Source organism: Ictalurus furcatus, chromosome 5 (genome assembly GCF_023375685.1).
Source record: "Ictalurus furcatus strain D&B chromosome 5, Billie_1.0, whole genome shotgun sequence".
Taxonomy (NCBI): Eukaryota; Metazoa; Chordata; class Actinopteri; order Siluriformes; family Ictaluridae; genus Ictalurus; species Ictalurus furcatus.
The window spans coordinates 29,832,125-29,851,325 of NC_071259.1; the positions used below are offsets into that span (position 1 = coordinate 29,832,125).

Consider the following 19,201-nt stretch of genomic DNA (forward strand, 5'->3'; position numbering starts at 1 on the left):
GAAGAAGGTGGTATGGCCTCTGTTTCTGTTAGTCCTAGTGAAGAAGGTGTGGCCTCAGTTTCTGGTAGTCCTAGTGAAGAAGGTGTGGCCTCAGTTTCTGGTAGTCCTAGTGAAGAAGGAGGTGTGGCCTCAGTTTCTGGTCCTAGTGAAGAAGGTGGTATGGCCTCTGTTTCTGTTAGTCCTAGTGAAGAAGGTGTGGCCTCAGTTCCTGGTCCTAGTGAAGAAGTAGGCATGGCCTCTGTTTCTGTCAGTTCTAGTAAAGGAGGTGTGGCCTTGGTTTCTGTCAGTCTTAGTAAAGACGGAGGTGTGGCCTATGTTTCTGGCAGTCTGAGTAAAGAAGGAGGTGTGGCCTCTGTTTCTGGCAGTCCTAGTAAAGAAGGAGATGTGGCCTCTGTTTCTGTCAGTCCTAGTAAAAAAGGAGGCGTGGCCTTTTTGAAACTACATTTTTTTATTATTGCACCATATGACTGTGACACAAATGTGAAACATTTTTTAAAAAAATTAAATTTGAAATCATATTGGCTTTTTGCCAACTTTAAATGTATATTTCATCTCAACTCGTCTCATAAGGAGAAATATTCACCCTGCAAACCCTGATGCTTTCCAGTCACCTTCAGAGACAGCAGCAGTTAAAAGCGAAACTTCTTCTCTTGAACTAGACTTTGAAAACGTTCTTACGTTCAGCACACTAGCTCAGGTGGCCAGCCGTGTGAAGTGATGACCTTCTTCAATTCAACATTCAGGCTTTTAATACATTGACTGACAGACTGACAGTCTGTCACTCCTCAGCATTGTAGTTGAAGGTAAATGTTTTACATCGCTCTATCTCCACTTACGGCTTTTCATCCTTTGCTACTTTGGCCACCGAGCCCGTCAAGGCTTCAATGAAAGCGCTGTCAAGACGACAGCATCACAGTACCTGTGTTCAATATGAAAAGCCACTGAACGGCAGAGATAACATCAGGAAGGCTGTAATCGCTGACAGCTTTCATACCTCTGAACTCTTAAAGTGACATTTTAAAAGCGGATACAGCTCACGCTGTAGGCTGGGTCAAGCTCCTGTGTTAGAGCATTACACAAGTCAAGCTTACAAAATGTGAAATATCTCATTTGGTGAGCTGTTTTCATTATATACTACGTAATATACTAATATACTGTATGCAACATACTGTATTTTGAGTTAGAATTAGACATAAAATATATAATATATACCCAACAATATTTTATTTTGACTGAGTCTGAGTTTCGTATCTACTCTTTTACTACCAACATAATATGTATAAATATTCATAAACCCAAATCTACACAGACCCATCTGTTTCCCTGTATAACACACGGTCTGGAGATTTTACCCATCATGCTCTTCACTCTGCTTCACAGCCCAATGCCTAATTTAATTTTCCTGCCCCCTTTATTAGCCTATCAAAGCATCAAAGGGACTCCATTCTAATTATGCTTGTAATGATTTCAAACTAAATCTTCCCTCTTTTGTCTAGGAATACACCCACAATACACCCTCATGCAGCTATAACAGGTGCGGAAACAAGCCAAGCAATGCACATTTGTCTTATAACTGCCTCACCATCAGCATTATATAAATAGCAGTGTATTTACAGCAGAAACACTTCCAAACAGATGATAAGCCTGTCAGAAACACTTAGAATTAACAGGTTGTGCAATTGAACAATGAGGTTTCTAACAGGATCATACACCAATCAGCCATAATATTAAATCCACTGACAGTGGCACCTGTCAAGGGTTGGGATATATTAGGCAGCAAGTGAACAGTCAGTTCTCAAAGTCGATGTGTTGGAAGCAGGAAAAAATGGGTACCTATATAACAGTACCTACCAAAAGTGTTCCAAGGAAGGACAACTGATAAACCGGCGACAGGTCATGGGTGCCCAAGTCTGATCCCACAGAATAGCTACTGTAGCACACACTGCTGAAAAAGTTAATGCTGGCTATGATAGAAAGGTTTCAGAACATACAGTGCATCACAGCTGGCTGCGTATGGGGCTGTGTAGCTACAGACCGGTCAAAGGGCCCATGCTGACCCCTGTCCATCGTTGAAAACACCTACAATGGGCACGTGAGCATCAGAACTGGACCATGGAGTAACAGAAGAAGGTGTCCTGGTCTGATGAATCAAGTTTTCTTTTACATCAAGTGGATGCCCGGGTGCATGTGGGTCGCTTACCTGGGGAAGAGATGGCACCAGGATGCACTATGGGAAGAAGGCAAGCTGGCGGAGGAAGTGTGATGCTCTGGGCAACGTTCTGCTGGGAAACCTTGCGTCCCGGCATTCATCTGGATGTTACTTTGACACATACCTCCTACCTAAACATAAGTAGGCCAAGTACTTGGCCACAGACCAAGTAGACCCCTTCAAGGCAACGGTATTCCCTAATGTCAGTGGCCTCTTTCAGCAGGATCACGTGCCCTGCCACACCACAAAAATTGTTCAGGAATGGTTTGAGGAACATGACAAAGAGTTCAAGTTGTTGACTTGGCCTCCGAATTCTCCAGATCTCAGTCCGATCGAGCATCTGTGGGATGTGGTGGACAAACAAGTCCGATCCATGAAGGCCCCACCTCGCATTTACAGGACTTGAAGGATCTGCTGCTAACGTCTTTGTGCCAGATACCACAGCACACCTTCAGATGGTCTTGTGGAGTCCATGCATCAATGGGTCAATGGGTGATTGTAATGTTATGGCTGAACTGATCGGTATATATATATATATATATATATATATATATATATATATATATATTATACTCTATATACACTCTATATAGACTCACTGTCCACTTTATTATCAACAGCAATTTTTCTATATGCAGGTATAGTACAAACTTTCCTAATGATACTAAAATATAATGGAAAAATTACAGTTTTTTTTTCTGTGCAATCTTGCAATGAAAGCCAGGATTGATTAGGATAGCAGTACTGATAGTACATGAGCATTGATGGACTTACTTGATGTCGTCTTCATTGGCGAAGATGATGATCCCTCGAGCGTTCGGGGTCTCCATTAATCTCTTAATGATCTTGTCAAACTCTCCGGGTTTGGGGTCTCGGGGGATCTTCATAGACTGAGCAATGCACAGGCCTCCTGTCTCACAAGAAGACAGACACTGATGTTGAAATTTGTCTCGCTGATGTTGACCAGCTCCAATTTATATTAATGACCACAGAGAAGTTATGAGAAGACTGGTATAAATGCGTACAGATGTCCCGGCCATGTTTTTCGAGCTCTTTGGGACGTACAGTGCTGGGTGTGATATTAATAGGTTGATTAATTTGGTTCAGCTGAGAGTAAAAAAAAGACTTTGAAGGTTAAGGAGGGTCAGATTTGATCTGGGCCTGGAGAGCAACGTCACTGTAGCTCAATCCACTCCCATATAATTAGCTGATGAGTTAAATATGATGTGTTAGGGGTAAAATAAGGTAAAGGTGATACAGGATAAGAACAAAAAGTAATACAGAGGCATGCCTTACAAGTTGTTATAAATATAGTACATTATAAAATGGATAGTTTCTAAAAATCTGATTGTTGTGTTGTTTGTGTTGTCTGTGACCACTTAAGCCATTGTTCTCTCTATATAATGTCTTAATCTTTGTCTGTTATGTTGCTTAGCAACCAGCGCTTACTGTTAACAGACTACATTGCGTGATGGATGAACTGTTCATCACAAATATTATTAATACAATCGGAATAATAACACTAATCTACAAAATGGAATCCAGTTCACAATAAAGCAAAATATCAGTAAAACTAAATTAAAAACTCCAGCTTTTCTATCTTGTTAATCATTCCTGATTGGGGAATTTATTTATTTTGCCCTTTCCTTTTTGCCATTTTTTTGTCTCCCTCTTTTCACTATTTTGTTTTTCTTCTTTTTCGTATTAGTCATTTTTTTTGTACAGAGAGCTTGAGGCGCTATGTAAACATACACACACATTATTATAATAATAAAGCAATATTTAACATGTTCTCTGACTAATACACCTATCATGACTCCTCAATGTTTCATAAATCTTTTTTTGTAACAGAGCTCCATTCAGAAACGTCATTAATCGTGACATATATATATATATATATATATATATATATATATATATATATATATGTATATATGTATATATATGACCCTTGCCTAAAATTTGACATCGCTGACAGTGACAATCAATAAAAAAATTCAAATCCACTTTCGCATACCATCTCTTTTCCACGATTTGGTTCCTATCATTTCCTATTACTAAGTCGCATATGACTCTATAGACAATGTCTTGCGAGTCAGTGAGGTAGAAATAGAGAATAAGGTGGTAAATATTACTTACAGCACTTGGTAGTAAATATGACTTATTTACAACATTAATTCCCATAGAAAGTAAAACCACTCGAGTTGAAAAGTCAATAACGGAGTGAAATGAAGACGAGTCAAAACAGCACTAAGCTGCATCCTGTGAGATGAGTGCAGGATGGACATCTATCTAGTTTATTTCTTTAGTCCAAAATGCCTCCAGCCAAATAATCCAGTCAGAGATCTGATTGAATTTTAGAGTAACTGTGTTAGATAAGTGGTTCTCGGTTCCTCTTCTTATGACACACACACACACACACACACAGACACACACACACACATTGCTTTTTCCTGCTTTAAAGTACCCCAGTACATATCATTTTAAACCATTATATATAATCAATCCATGTAGTGCCAAAAATGGTCTAGGAAAACCTTTACACATTTACCCTAGGATCTATTTTGGAAATTAGCAAAGCACTCATGTCCTCCTACTTTGCCAAGGCTAAGCTTGGATCTATCTTGGAATTTAGCAAAATAAAAGCCCTAATGTCCTCCTGCTTTCCAAAAGTAGCTAGTTGGCTAGTTATCTGCTAGCAGCTTTAACTTAGCATCTATATTTGAATTAGGAAAAAGCCCTCCTGCCCTCCTGCTTTCCCAAACAGTCACCTGGCTAGTTAAGTTCTAGCACATTTACCTCAGGATCTATCTTGGAATTTCAGAAAAAGCCCTCCTGCTTTCCAAAGCGCTAGCTGGCTAGTTAACTGCTGGTAACTCAGATTTATCTCAGAACACTAGTGGGATCTTAGTATCTGAGATTCTTCTATATATATAAATAGCAGTCAAACCTGCCAAAATACATCATAACAACTAAAATTAGACAGGTTAGCTAGGTGGCCAGCTTAGCATATGGATTTTGTAGGTACTATGTTTTTAAGTGCAGGGCAAGGCTAGGCAATATGGTGATGTAATGTCGTTATTGATATATCATATATCAGTGTATCGTAATATTGTGTATCATAGAGTTCATTCCGATTATTCCATTATATGATATTTACTCCTATTGCCCATCCCTAGTGCTAGGGATCTCAAAGGAATATCTGTTGTAGAGTTTTACATATACCCCATACTGATTCCTGTTGAGCCCATGTGCCAAACATGCCCGTAGTAACTACTACTCAGCATTTTCAACAGCAGACCTATAACATAGCAACCTATAACCGCCTGCATTGCGTACGTGCTACTGTATAGCGTGTTAAAATCAACACCAATCTGCGTTTGAAGTCAGACACTGGTCTAATAATGACTCAGAAATGCACCAGGGGTTAGTCTGCAGTGTTGTGATTGACTCCAAATCCCAAAATGAATCACCCAAGATTGAGACCTACAAACATGTTGAGAAAGAAATTGGTGATGGCAAAGCAACGGCGTGGGATGGGAGACGAAGGACATGTATTCTTAGCATCCAACATACAATTCAGTGTGAGTTCTTCTTAAATCTCTTTCTTCCCGTTATATATCCATCCATCCATCCATCTTCTATACCGCTTATCCTTTTTCAGGGTCACGGGGTACCTGGAGCCTATCCCAGGGAGCATGGGGCACAAGGTGGGGTACACCCTGGACAGGGTGCCAATCCATCGCAGGGCACAATCACATACACATTCACACACACATTCATACACTACGGACACTTTAGACACGCCAATCAGCCTACCATGCATGTCTTTGGACTGGGGGAGGAAACTGGAGTACCCGGAGGAAACCCCCGCAGCACGGGGAGAACATGCAAACTCCGCACACACAGGGTCATGTTGGGAATCGAACGTGCTAACCACCGTGCGCCGCCCCGTTATATATTTTCATATATATTTGGAAAACAGATATAAGGCCTATAGGAGTTTGCATGTTCTCCCTGTGCTTCGGGGGGTTTCTTCTGGGTACTAAAGTTTCCTCCCCAAGTCCAAAGACATTGTAGGCTGGAATAGTACCTGGGATAGGCTCCAGGCTCCTCCACGACCCTGTGTAGGTATATGGTACAGAAAAAGGATGGACAGATGGATATAATACCTATATAGCCTATATAAGGGGTTGGACGACTATTCTAGGCCTAAGCCTGGTCAACTAATCTTTTCCACAATTATGGCAAAAATCTGATTAGTGCACTACACTTCCTACGAACTGATAATGTTTTATTAAAGCAAAAGAAAAGGAAAAATATACTTTCCCAGAAGAGACTTACACAATGTGGAGTTGACTGTAGAATTTGTTTAATCTGGCCTGAATATTACAGTTAAAAAATATTTTTAACCATCTGCCTGTATTTATTTTTACTGTTTTTTTCCCCAACATTTAATAGCTTTCAATTATGGTCCTTCAAAGCCTCATGAAAATAGTAATGTGGTCTGGGCAGAATTTGAGTTCGTCACCCCTGTTGTAGAGGGGCAATATGAAAACCCATTTAGGATTTAGATGTATCACCAAACATTTCACTAAATTAGCTTAACAGAAGCAGTGTTAGGACGGTTAATTGAGACTTTTCTGCTGTGCGCATTACTGTACCTGCCTCTCGAGAGATCTGAACAAACGCGTCCACGCCGCTCTCTCCATAGTTGCCCTCGGAGGCCAGTGTAGAGACGTAATTCCAGCCGAGAGCCTTCACGATGTCCACCATGGCCTGAGCCTGGTACGAGTCCGGAGGAACCACCCGCGAGAAGAAGTCATAGCGGTTGTTGTCACTGAGCTCCGGGGCTGTGGAGGCGTAGCTGATCTGAGGAATCTGGAAACAGGAGACGCAGGATATCAACTCTGAATAAATGGTTAAAATGACGATCACAATTATTTCATTGAAAACATTTTAATATCATTATTATCACAATAATTTAGTCGATTTAATGATACTTTAGCATTTTTATCCATTTAAATGCCATGCTAAAATGTCATTTTTTCCCCATCAATAACGTTTATACTTGCATAGTGTGTAAAAAGAAATGAACTATTGATTCATTTATTTTTATACATATTTTTGATCCCAACTACATCTATCAAATCTTCTTGTACAGTATTTTTCATTTTTTTCATGCTCAACATATGTTTTTTAAGCTGATTACTTAAAGCATACTGTTCTGCATTCCTTGTACAGACATTTGCTTAGCTGAGGTAATATTTCATTTTGAAAGATCATCTGTTTCCTGGGATTCTGCTGGTTACTGACATTATGTTTATCAGCCATTTCATTTGACACTGTCCCCCCACCCAAATATATTCTTGTCATATTAATTATGTCTTTGAATACATACATAAAATAATAATACCATTTTGATCAATTCATTTACTGAAAAATGATTTTTAGGATATGCAAATCTGATGTATTACCTCTTTTTTTTTAATTTATTCATCTACAATAAGTGCTTTATCCTGATCAGGGTTGTAGTAGATCCAGAGCTAATCCCAAGAATCCTAGGCATGAAGTGGGAATGCGTCATGGATGAGACGTCAATCCCATCACAATTATTGCCTCATTTGTGTACTTTAATGCAACTTTAAACGAAAATAAATAATTCATAAAAAAAAATTCTAATATGGTACAGATTGTGTTTCATTCTGATGTAAGGGTTACTTGGATGTGACTGTGATTTTAAATATATATATGCTGTTACACTAAACTAAATGAAAAAAATAAGTAAATATGACCTGATAGTATATAACTATGCCTAGGCTACTCTGTCTACAGATTGGAAAACAGTCCAAGTCTTCTGTGATTGGTTAGATAGTTCAAACAGTCTAATGGTAACCATCTGCTTTAACTAAGTGCAACACTATCACTCTTAGCTGATTAGATTTAATTAATAAGAGCCAAAGTATTCATCCTAATGAATATGCAATTCAAATGCAAGAAGATTCAAGTTTGTTTAATTCAAAGTGCGCATGTTTTTGCCATGACTGTTACTCAAACTTCCCTAATTTACATCACGGATCCGCATCTCACACCAACCTGATTTCATGTGCTGGAATTTCCTCATTTAAATGGCAAATAATATGAGTCTAAGCCGTAGACGCATTAACACCTCACCCATTAAAGCCGTATTTTTCAGACACAGGTTCTGCCCGGTCATGGCTTTAATTACACTGCTAAGTAATTCTCCATTAAAGGAATACTGTTTAAAAAAAAATTGCTAATGTGCCTGCCGATACACTAGGGCTTGTTCAGGCTGGTGGACGTGATTCATTTACATAACTACTTGCTTGCTTGCTTAACTATTTCTCTGGCCTTTTCATTCCCAGACTAAATGGAACCTTTTTCCAGAAGTCCTAAAAAAAAGTGCCAGGCGTTTGGATTAGCAGGTTTCTGTTACCGTAATTCAGTATGATAATTCTCCTTTGATAGGCTTTAATCCAGCGGTGTTCGGCTTCTGCATACTAATGTGCGCAGATAAATCTCCATAAGGAGGTTTCAGATGCAGCTGTTTGTCGGGCGGAGAAAAAAATGAGCAGAAAATACTTACATCGATTCTTTAAAAACACTCGTAAGCCTCAAATTTATCGCAGGTCATAAAGTAAGATTAGGGATTTAGGGGCAGGTTCTCGCTTTCTTTAGAACTATGTATATCACTGTACATTAGGATGCACATTTCTAATTTGTGGAGGTTTTCTAAATGTGGGTCAGTAAGAAGAGGAACACAGGCAGAGTGTGTAGAGAGAAGGACACAAAAGGAAGCCATTTGACAGATTATCCATCGAGGATTAGAGTGGTTTTAGTCAAATGAAGTGATGCACAGAGGGACGCAAAGCCATTTCACAGCCTTTCAAAAACTGCACATTCAACAACAGACTTAACTCTTCATTCACATCCCTGAATCATCGAGACGCTGAGATTAGATCAGTGTATATACATGCACATGCACATACACACACACACACACACACATACACACAGCCTTGCATTATAGATTCAACCGTGCTGGAGCAGATTGTGGGTGGCTTTATTGAGCATCAGTAAAACCTGCGTAATGTACGTAGGCTGTGTTTGGGATCAGTGAGCGAAATCGCTCTAAACACACTCGCTATTGTAAAATAAAGCTCTTTCGTTCGAGAAAGAACGTCTGAGCTTTAAATCACCTGTCACAATTCCGGTTTGCGTCATCTGGTTTTTTTTGGCAAGCGTTTCAGCGGGAAACCGACTCACCTCAAAATTTATCCAGCCAAGGAATGTTTGGAATTCTCATGAAATTCCCAATGAAATCTAGGCATAATCAATCAGGGATTATACCATAGGAACTCATGGGAAGGCAATTCATTGAGTATATACGGGACAACATGAACATATATGGTACACACGGTTACTTCGCCTGCAATTAAAGGCAAAATGACATAAAAAGCACATAAAATTCCTACAAATCCCATAGAATACCAAGAAATTCCCACATTACATCCTGCATATTATGTCATTCATAAGTTTACATGCTAATACATAATATTCTGAAGAATAAGAATGTAATCAGAATATAATAACATGTGTAAGATATAAAATACCATGAAGCTTGCTGTTATAGGAAAATAGTCGATATCAAACACGAAGCAGAGTTACTGTTACCAACCTAGTGTTGCTACAAGACAAATGAGTACGTATTAGAATGAGCGCTTTAGTATAAACCTTGCAGCCAGAACTACTGTCAGAGCTGCTGTTACGGAAAATTAACCAACACATTCTGTCCAAATGATCACAATCGAGAATTCATCAGAGCTGTCGTATAATTCACTCCAGAAAAAAAGAAATCCATAATCTCCATACAGATAAGTCCATATTCATACATATAACCCATAAAAATCAATAATGTACTTTGTACTCTCACTAAAGCTCCATCAGAGTTTTCCATCATTTTTTTACAGCTACTTTGAATTTAGTTGTAGATGTCTGACGAAAAAGTTATGGTAATATTTTATTTTTTATATTTTACTTGCGACATGGATACCATCAGCCAGCCAAATAATGAACTGGCGGTCATGTATTAAGTATGATAATAGACAACATATTAAATCATGGAGTTCAGTTACGCAATTCGTTGCACAACATAATGATTCGTCATTGTAAGTATAAAACAAAATTTCATTTGTGGAAAACCATGTACACTTCAATAACATTACAGCGTTTAGCTACACGGTGAAGTTTTTCTTCATGTTTATAGGTGCGAGTGCACGTTGTCATGTATCAGGAAACGCTGGACTCCAGTTCCCATCAGCGACTGCACTGCACTACATGTCATATGACCACCTGCACCTGATTCACGTTTCTGTTAATGAGCACTCTTGTATTTATAGCCATTGTCTGCACTGTTTCTCTGTCTTTCGTTGTCTTAGACTATCATGTTCCCTGTTTCCGTGTTTTGTTTCATGCCACAGTATTTTGCCTGGTTGTCTTAGTGTCTATGTTTTGTTGTTTGTTTATATAATAAATGTTATATATCTGCGATTGCTTCCGAACCCATCCTTGATTCGTGACAGACGTGAGATTACTGACAAACTTGATGTAAATTTTGTGTGAGATCAATTTTAATGACTTCTTGGCTAATCTAGCCTCGTAGCTGTCAACCGATGACCTGCAAATTATTCGTATGCTGAATATGTAGTGAAAAATATGCGCTCTCTCTCTCTCTCTCTCTCTCTCTCTCTCTCTCTCTCTCTCTCTCTCTATATATATATATATATATATATATATATATATATATATATATATATATATATATATATATACACGTTATGTGTGAATGTGTTCATGTAGGCATGATGCATCACTGTGCAGAGTCAAATCCCCAGTGCTGAATTCATTCTGTTTACTTTTATCCAGTTAGATTTATATGAACATTAGGCATTAAGTCAATGCCAGGGATTTTGTATAATGCATGTTGTATGTGTTGTGGGAATGCTTATTGGAGATATTTGCTGTAAAATCCCTAGAGCTGGATTTTGCTCAGTGTGTGTGTTTGTTTGTGCGTCTGTGTGGTTGCCTATATAAGAGGATATAGTATTTTTGTCCATCATGCACGTACAGAACATACAGTCAACTGAAAAATGATTGCCACCCTTCAGGAACATGAACAATCAGCAATGATACAGTGTTCTTTTGAAAGGTGCCAATAATTTTGTTTATCTTGTATGCTATAGTAGTCTTCTGTATTCCTTGATGTTTCTGATGTGTGGGTTAATCTTATATATAAGAGAATACAGTATTTCATTTATCCCTCGGCGTACAGAACATATAGTCAAATCCGAAACTATTGGCACCCTTCGGGAAAATGAACACTCAGATTCATATAAAGTTCTTTTGAAAGGTGCCAATAATTTTGTTTATCTTGTACCCTAAAGTAGTCTTCTGTATTCCTTGATGTTTCTGATGTGTGGGTTAATCTGTATAAGAGAATACAATATTTCATTTCTCCGTCGGTGTACAGAACATACAGTCAACTGCAAAATTATTGGCACCCTTCAGGAAAATGAACACTCAGAATCTATATAAAGCTCTTTTGAAAGGTGCCAATAATTTTGCAGTCAGCTTGTTTATTTTGTACTGTAAAGTAGTCTTCTGCATTTTTTGATGTTTGTGTGTGTGGACTGCAATGATTTTTTTTCAACGTAATGTGACAAATTTTCCCTCTGAACATTAATAAAGCAATCAATCAAACTTGCATGTCTGTCTCACTCCCTTTTTGCTCACATTTCCTCCAGCTGAACCGTCCATTCTGTGAGCTTCATCAACACACTGAGGCAAACTGAGGTTCACGGGAAGTTGAGCACGCTCAAAGCAAACCACCAGCTTCACCCCAGAGCTGTAGCTGTGATAATTAATTAGACAGGTCTTCTAATCAGAGGCTTTACATGCAGCTACAAACCCGCTTTGCAGCTGAATGGGTTCATAAACGTGAACACAACAGATTTTAAATATTCCACTTGTAGTCATGGTGAGGGACTTAACAGACAGACCATAACAGACCAAGTCCTTACTGAAAGAATAAAATCATGCAGAATATCTCTGCTGCTTTTTCTGTATATCATAACATATCAACATTCCATATGGCAAATTCATGTAGTCATAATGATTAAGTTAATGAAATTGTTGTCCAGTTGAATGTAACAGAAACGATAGTGTTAATGTGTAAACAACTGAAATGTTGTAGGAATGTTATACAGAAATATTCTCAGAAATGTTTAGAAAATATTTAGAAAAAAATGTTGCTAATATAAAATTATATGAATATATAATTCATATATTCATATAAGAATTATATGAATTATAATTCATATGAATTTGGGGGGGGGGTGTCTTCCTCTGGGTACTCTGGTTTCCTCAACCAGTCCAAAGACATGTGTTTTAGGCTGAATGGCATTTCCAGATTGTCCGTAGTGGGTGTGTGAGTGTGTGTGTGTGTGATTGTGCCCTGCAATGGGTTGGCACCCCGTCCACAGGTGTCCCTCGGCTTGTGCCCGAGTCCCCTTGTGTAGGATAAGCGGTATGGAAAATGGACGGATGCATATAAGCTTTGAATTTGTGGTAACTGTGTGGTAGCACTCAGATCCATCAACTGGACATAATTGTAGCTGTGGTTTAGCTGTCAATAAGAGCAGGGTTAAATCATTAATAAAACGTCATAGCTTTAACAACCCAAATGTAGCCAAAGCTGATATGCTGAATTTTAGCTATCGTGTTTTTTCTCCATCCGAAACAGTAATGCAGTCACATGTATCAAAACCACAAACTGCACATTTGCATTTATTCATTTAGCAGATGCTTTTATTCAAAGCAACTTACAAATGAGGAAATACAAGCAAAGCGATATATCAAGCGGAGAACAATACAAGTAGTGCTACTATGCAAGATTTATAATTGAGTTCTAGAGAAGCAAAGTGTGCAGAGTAGGGACGTAAGAGCTAGAGTAAGTTGTTTTGTTTTTTTTGTTAGGGGTTAGTTACGTGCTCACGGAAGAGGTGGGTCTTTAGCTGTTTTTTGAAGATGGTGAGAGAGTCTGTGGTCCGGATTGAGGTTGGAAGTTCATTCCGCCACTGAGGAACAGTTAGTGTGAAGGTTCTGGAAAGAGACATTGAGCCACGCTGAGTAGGCGCTACTCAGTAAGCGTCGGTCGTTAATCGATCGCAGATCGCGTGAGGGAACGTAAGCCTTCAGGAGAGTGTTGAGGTAGGAGGGTGCTGTTCCAGACAAGGTCTTGTATGTGAGCATCAAGGCCTTGATTTTGATACGGGCGGCGACAGGAAGCCAGTGGAGGGAGGTGAAGGGGGGTGTGACTCGGGTTCTTTTGGGGTACTGTAATATTTTGAAGTCTGATCACCCCCAAAAGTGAAAGTGAAAAAACATTACAGTGAAAATACTCTACAGTGCTGGAGCATCACAGACATTCTGAGAGCTGGTATCGGCTTACAAACTGCATGGATTAGATTTGTGTCCATTACACAGTGACACATAACTATTCAAGATTCAAGAGTTTCTTGTCAGATGCCACGTAAAGCAGACAGTTACACTGTATTGAGAGTCTTACTCTACATCCCTTCCGATAAACCATCAATATGTCCAGATAATGTTATAAAATGGTTGGAATAAATAAATAAATAAATAAATAAAAACATTTCCATATAATTGAGGTGAATTAAATTGATGCTTTCTTAAAGTTGAGGTGTTTACTTATGTCACGGGCAGAATAACTCAAAACTGCTTCTAATATCACGTATAAAACGATTGTCAAAATAGAATAAATACTTCATATGTGAAAAGCAGATGCTAAAGTTCCCTTTAAAATACCGCAGTAGCAGCTGATTATCACTGGTTGTGATTTCAAGTACTGCCACCATGAGCATGGCTTTAAACCCACAACTGCTTAGCTCGACTGAGCTCTGCCACGGTTAAGCCACATTGGATAAGAAAGTATCTTTCAAATGAATTAATTTGAATGTCAATTAATTCAATGTAAATATTACCAAATGCTTGATAAAATGCACGCTGAGCTACACAGGCATTTATCTCTTTTATAACCACCACTGGTACCTCGTTATAGGAAGCAAATATAAGAACAGTGAACAGACGTTTATCTTTAATCTAAACAGTCTGTGCAAAGGCTTTAATTCAGGTACAATTAAAGAAAGTTTCTCAAACTGAAGTTTCCATGGAGACATTTTTTATTTTTATTTATTTAATTTTTTTTTGCGGAGCCACTTTAGCATGCTGTGAACGTGTTCAGTAAAGAAGAGCAGCGCAGCATGATTATGAAACATCTGTATTTAAACTAGCATATGCTCTATACGGTGGCTGTTAATGCAGCGTACCAGAAGCTTCCAGAAACAAAACATCAAAGTTAAAACACTCCTGAACGTCCTTATAGCCTCTTTCGCTCTCGCTCTCTCTCACTCACACACACACGCAAATCTCTTAAACACACTTTCTTGTCCCCTCATACATTGTCTCTCTTCCTATCACACACTTAGAGTACACTCCCCCGTGTTGTATGTTCTGCATCCCGAAAATACATTGTCCAAGGAGCTCCATTCATTGGTATGCAAAACATTTCTTCCAAGATTTCTTTCTTTCATGCTTTTCTTTTTTTCTTTTTACAGTTTATCGACATAAAAAAAAGACCCACAAGATTAAAAATACAATCTATCTGTATCCTGCAACAAGGAGGATACAATCCAAACAATCCCCCCCAAAAATAATTTGAACCAATAAAAAGATGTCAAAGGTTTGTCACATCACTCTCGGTCTCCGAGACCTTATTTGAAGAAGGCTGAAAAAGCTATAACAGAAAAGTCAAGGAGCAGGACCAAAGGTCAACCAAGCAATCTGAGCGAGTTAGAGCACAGATGTCAGGAAAAAATTGGGAAGAAATTTACAACTGAGAGGATTCCAAAAGCTGCTATGGGGATATACAAAGAGGTTAGAGGAGGTTATGATGGCAATGCATGAACATATACATTATTAAAGAATATTTATGCCACATTTAGAGAGCCAGATTTCAAACTTTTCAACATTTGAAACCTTACTTGACTGTTGTGATAATGAAGGGGCATTTAGGAAAGAAGTGTTTGGTACCCAAGTTCGATCCTGAGCTCGGGTTACTCTCTGTGTGGACTTACTCTGCATGTTCTCTGAGTCGGTGTGGGTTTCCTCCAGGTTCTGCGGTTTCCTTGCACCTCACAAAAACACACCAGTAGGTGGACTGCCTATGCGAAATTGCCCTTAGGTGTGTGTGCATGGCATCCCGAGATGGACCGGCATCCAATCCAGGTGTATTCCTGCTTCACGTTAAGTGTTCTAAGGACTTCGGATCCATCACCACTCTGACCAGGATAAAGCAGTTACCGTTTTAAGTAGAGATGGAACCGAATGAGTGTGTGAATGTGTGTTAGATTGTGCCCTGGAATGGGTTGGCACCCTGTCCACGCTGTCCTCTGTCTTGTGCTCCGAGTAACCTGGGATAGACTTCAGGGATAAGCAGTATGGAAAATGGATGGATGGATGGAGCCGATGAGAAAACTGGGATTGGTATTGGACCAATACCAGGAATAAATGGGGGATCAGATATTGGAGGGGGGAAAAAAGAATTTGATCAAATCCTGTAACAAATTGGAAATATTGAGATTGGATCAGAAAAACTGGATTTGGAAAATATTGGAAAAGATTTTGATGGGAAAAGATTGGAAAAGATTTCAACTGGAAATATTTACATATAAAGAATTTTTGTTAGGTCTGTTTCTTAAGATACGTATACTTTGTTATATTTCTTATATTTGCAGTATAAGTTATATACATATATATATGTGTAAATGCAAAATCTATTGGACACAAATGGGACCCCAATTATACAGTCAACCTCTTAACTAGATAACAAGTATGTCACACTTTTAAATGATCAAATTTTAGTTCAATTGCATTTGACCTCCACTTTCTAGCCTAGTTAATTCATGAAACATGGGACTGGGTTAAACACAGTTGAGCTTTAACATGTCTGTTGGGTTAGCTGATGATTTTTTGATTTGTCCACCCTTGATCATTATCAGTGACTTTCACAGCCCTATAATAATAGCCTATACTTCAGGTATAGTAGATGTTAGCTTGATTTAAGTGCTGTTTTGAAATTCCTTTGAAGGTCAGAGTATGAGTGAGGTTTTGTAATATGTTTTTGTATTTATGGATCATCGTATAGCGTAACACTGAGCTATGCTAATTGTTATATATTTTTGGAATGCAAAAATATGCATTGGTGTGTAACGAATCCCTTCTGCTCCCCCATGAAACCCCTATCCCCCCCCTCTACTCTATATAGGATATGTTCTACTTATGGAGCTGCACACACTCACACACACAGACACTCTCTCTCTCTTTCTTTCTCTCTTACTCTCGCTCCCTCTCCCCCACTTACACTCTTATATCTCTCTTTTTGTGTGTACAGCAGTAAATTTAGCTGTGGGGTCTGAGAGGCTTAATGTCCCGAGGGGTTTCTCTAATTCTCCAGCTATCAGCTTCCTGATGGTTTATCTCGCTCCTCAGCCTCTGTTCAACAGCGCCTGGTAAAGACGATGTCATTAAGCCATGCGCTGTGTGAAACCTGTCAGTGTGTGTCTGTGAGAGAGAAGCGAACTGAGGCGTAGGGCTTTGTCTGGATCTCGTAGTGAAGCTGGGAAACACTCATGTAGCGTGAAGCCTGTTGTCTCGTCTGGCAAAACCCCCTTAAATACACAGCTTCATACTGTTCACGGGGGAGTCGTCATGAACGTGCTAGTTTTTATGACATTTCCCTCAAGTATAGAAACCTCGTTTGATGTTTGTTTTTGGAGAAATTGAAATCACAAGATGGCAAATTATTACAAATTCAATTAAAGGACTACTGGAGCATTTTTTCAAGCTAACGACTATACACCACATCTGTAACGCCTGATTAGTCGAATCGGAATAATTCTGGGAAGTTTAAGGGCAGTTTAAAATGCAGGACTACACACGTATTTGATATCAAACACGAAACACTCTAACGATGAATGTGTGAATATGAAAGACGTTTTTACCAAAGACGTTCTTACGTAGCGTTATCAAACTTTTCAGCACCAGAGCAATACGTCATTATGAGTCATTCCAGTTCCTTTTTTTTACATTTTTTTTTTTTTAGATTTTGTGGTCTTTATGCCATCTTTACATTCAGTGATTAACTATAACTACAGAACCATGGCTGGGAAAAGCAATGAAAGCTGGTTCCAGGTAGCTCGCTAACTTAGATAACATTAGTGCTAAACAAAAATGTTGTTATGGCATGTTTTAATAGGTTTGTTTACTCTTAAATAAACGACTGAGAATATACCGGTGAAAATCAAGAAATCTGCTTGGTTCCCCTTTAATTCTGTATATATGTCATGATGGCTAGCAATGATAAAACTGTAACGGTCAAAATCTCCGAGCGCAAGAGATCACCGATATGACCAGACACCTGTTTGCAATCCACTTTAGATAATATCTCTATTGTGAATAAAAGTTGTGAAGTCTTGCCACATTTTACTGACTGTGCGTCTCTGAGACTTTGACCCCCTAAAATATTTTACGACAGTTCCAAATGCCTATTTATGGCCGGTTAAAATGACACACATGGAGCAGATATATGTGCTGAATAACATTGTTTTGCACAGTAACAATGTTCATAAAAGGTCAGCACAGTCATCCTCCATATTTAATCACCGCATGTTAAATAAATGCGTCCTTTGTATTAGTTTAATTAAATTTTAAAGCCTACCAGCTGCTATGCTGAGAAACAGGATTAAACAATCAGGACTGTGCATTTTTCCCATTGCTGTTTGAAAGCTACTAGCTAGCCTCGAGATATCAAGGCAACATTATTTTCAGTGTTTTCAGTATTATTTAATTTCCTGGGCATATTTCCATAGGTCATTTTTCTTTCAAAATTATTATTACATTCTGCAATTGGAGCTCTGTCTCTGATGTGGTACACAAATAACCACTTATGACTGCACACCTGAAAACAAAGAAAGCTTTTCAGAGCAAGATATAGTGCTGACGGGTTGAAAACATATAACCGACACACTTCAAGAGGCTCTGAATATTCTGTTGTTGGTCGTCTGTAATGTCAGTCAAATGGTCTCTCCATATTAGCAACAGCTAGAAGTCTGCCTCACAAGGCTAACTAGCAATTAACTAGCCAGCTAGCTATTAGCAATGGCAGGAGGACATGTGGGTGTTAACAAAGTGCAAATTCATGCATATTCATGGACTTGGGCACGGTTTTTATTTATTTATTTATTTTATGAGGGTAATGATATAGAGATATTGCTACGCCACTTTTAGTGTAGTTTCTTGGGCATTAAATCATATAAAGCATATTATTATTCTGCATAGATTATTTTAATGGTTTCAAATTCCATGTTCAGGGGTATTTAAAATGTCAGATTCAAATGGCTCTCAAGAGTTACGCAGCAGCTACCTCCATCTGGCCCCTAAAAGATGAAATATGGAGATGGATATTACTGAGGCGCTGGGACACATGACAGCTTGTTGAAAAATTGAGGACTCTAAGGCTCTGGACCGAAGTGCAAGAAAACATCTCCTCATACAGAAAACATCTTGTGCCCCAGAGCGAGAGATTCCAGCCTCTTACAATGATTTCTCTCACTCTTGGGCATACAGAGCTGCTAAAACGTTAGGACAGAAGTGGCATGTATGTATATATATGGGGTTTGTGCTTGGGGGGTGAATGTGTAGTTGTTTGAAAAAAGAAGGATTTAGTGTATGTGTGTGTGTGTGTGTGTGTGTGTGTCTATGCAGTGCATTTAAGTCCTAGACACATTACTCATCATTGTTTCAAGGTGGTGTATGTTGTGAGGAGAACACGCT

At 38.8% G+C, this 19,201-nt stretch overlaps 1 protein-coding gene across 1 annotated transcript in view; it reads right to left on the bottom strand.

Annotated features, from left to right (window-relative positions):
* The window catches only part of grm6a (glutamate receptor, metabotropic 6a), a 56,331-nt gene that overhangs the window by 26,597 nt on the left and 10,533 nt on the right, over window positions 1-19,201 (bottom strand). Inside the window, exons 2-3 of the mRNA XM_053625916.1 lie at window positions 6,874-7,090; window positions 2,984-3,119 (exon numbers count right to left, since the gene is read on the bottom strand). Coding sequence (XP_053481891.1) covers window positions 2,984-3,119; window positions 6,874-7,090 — 353 coding nt within the window. The remainder of the gene's footprint in view (window positions 1-2,983; window positions 3,120-6,873; window positions 7,091-19,201) is intronic.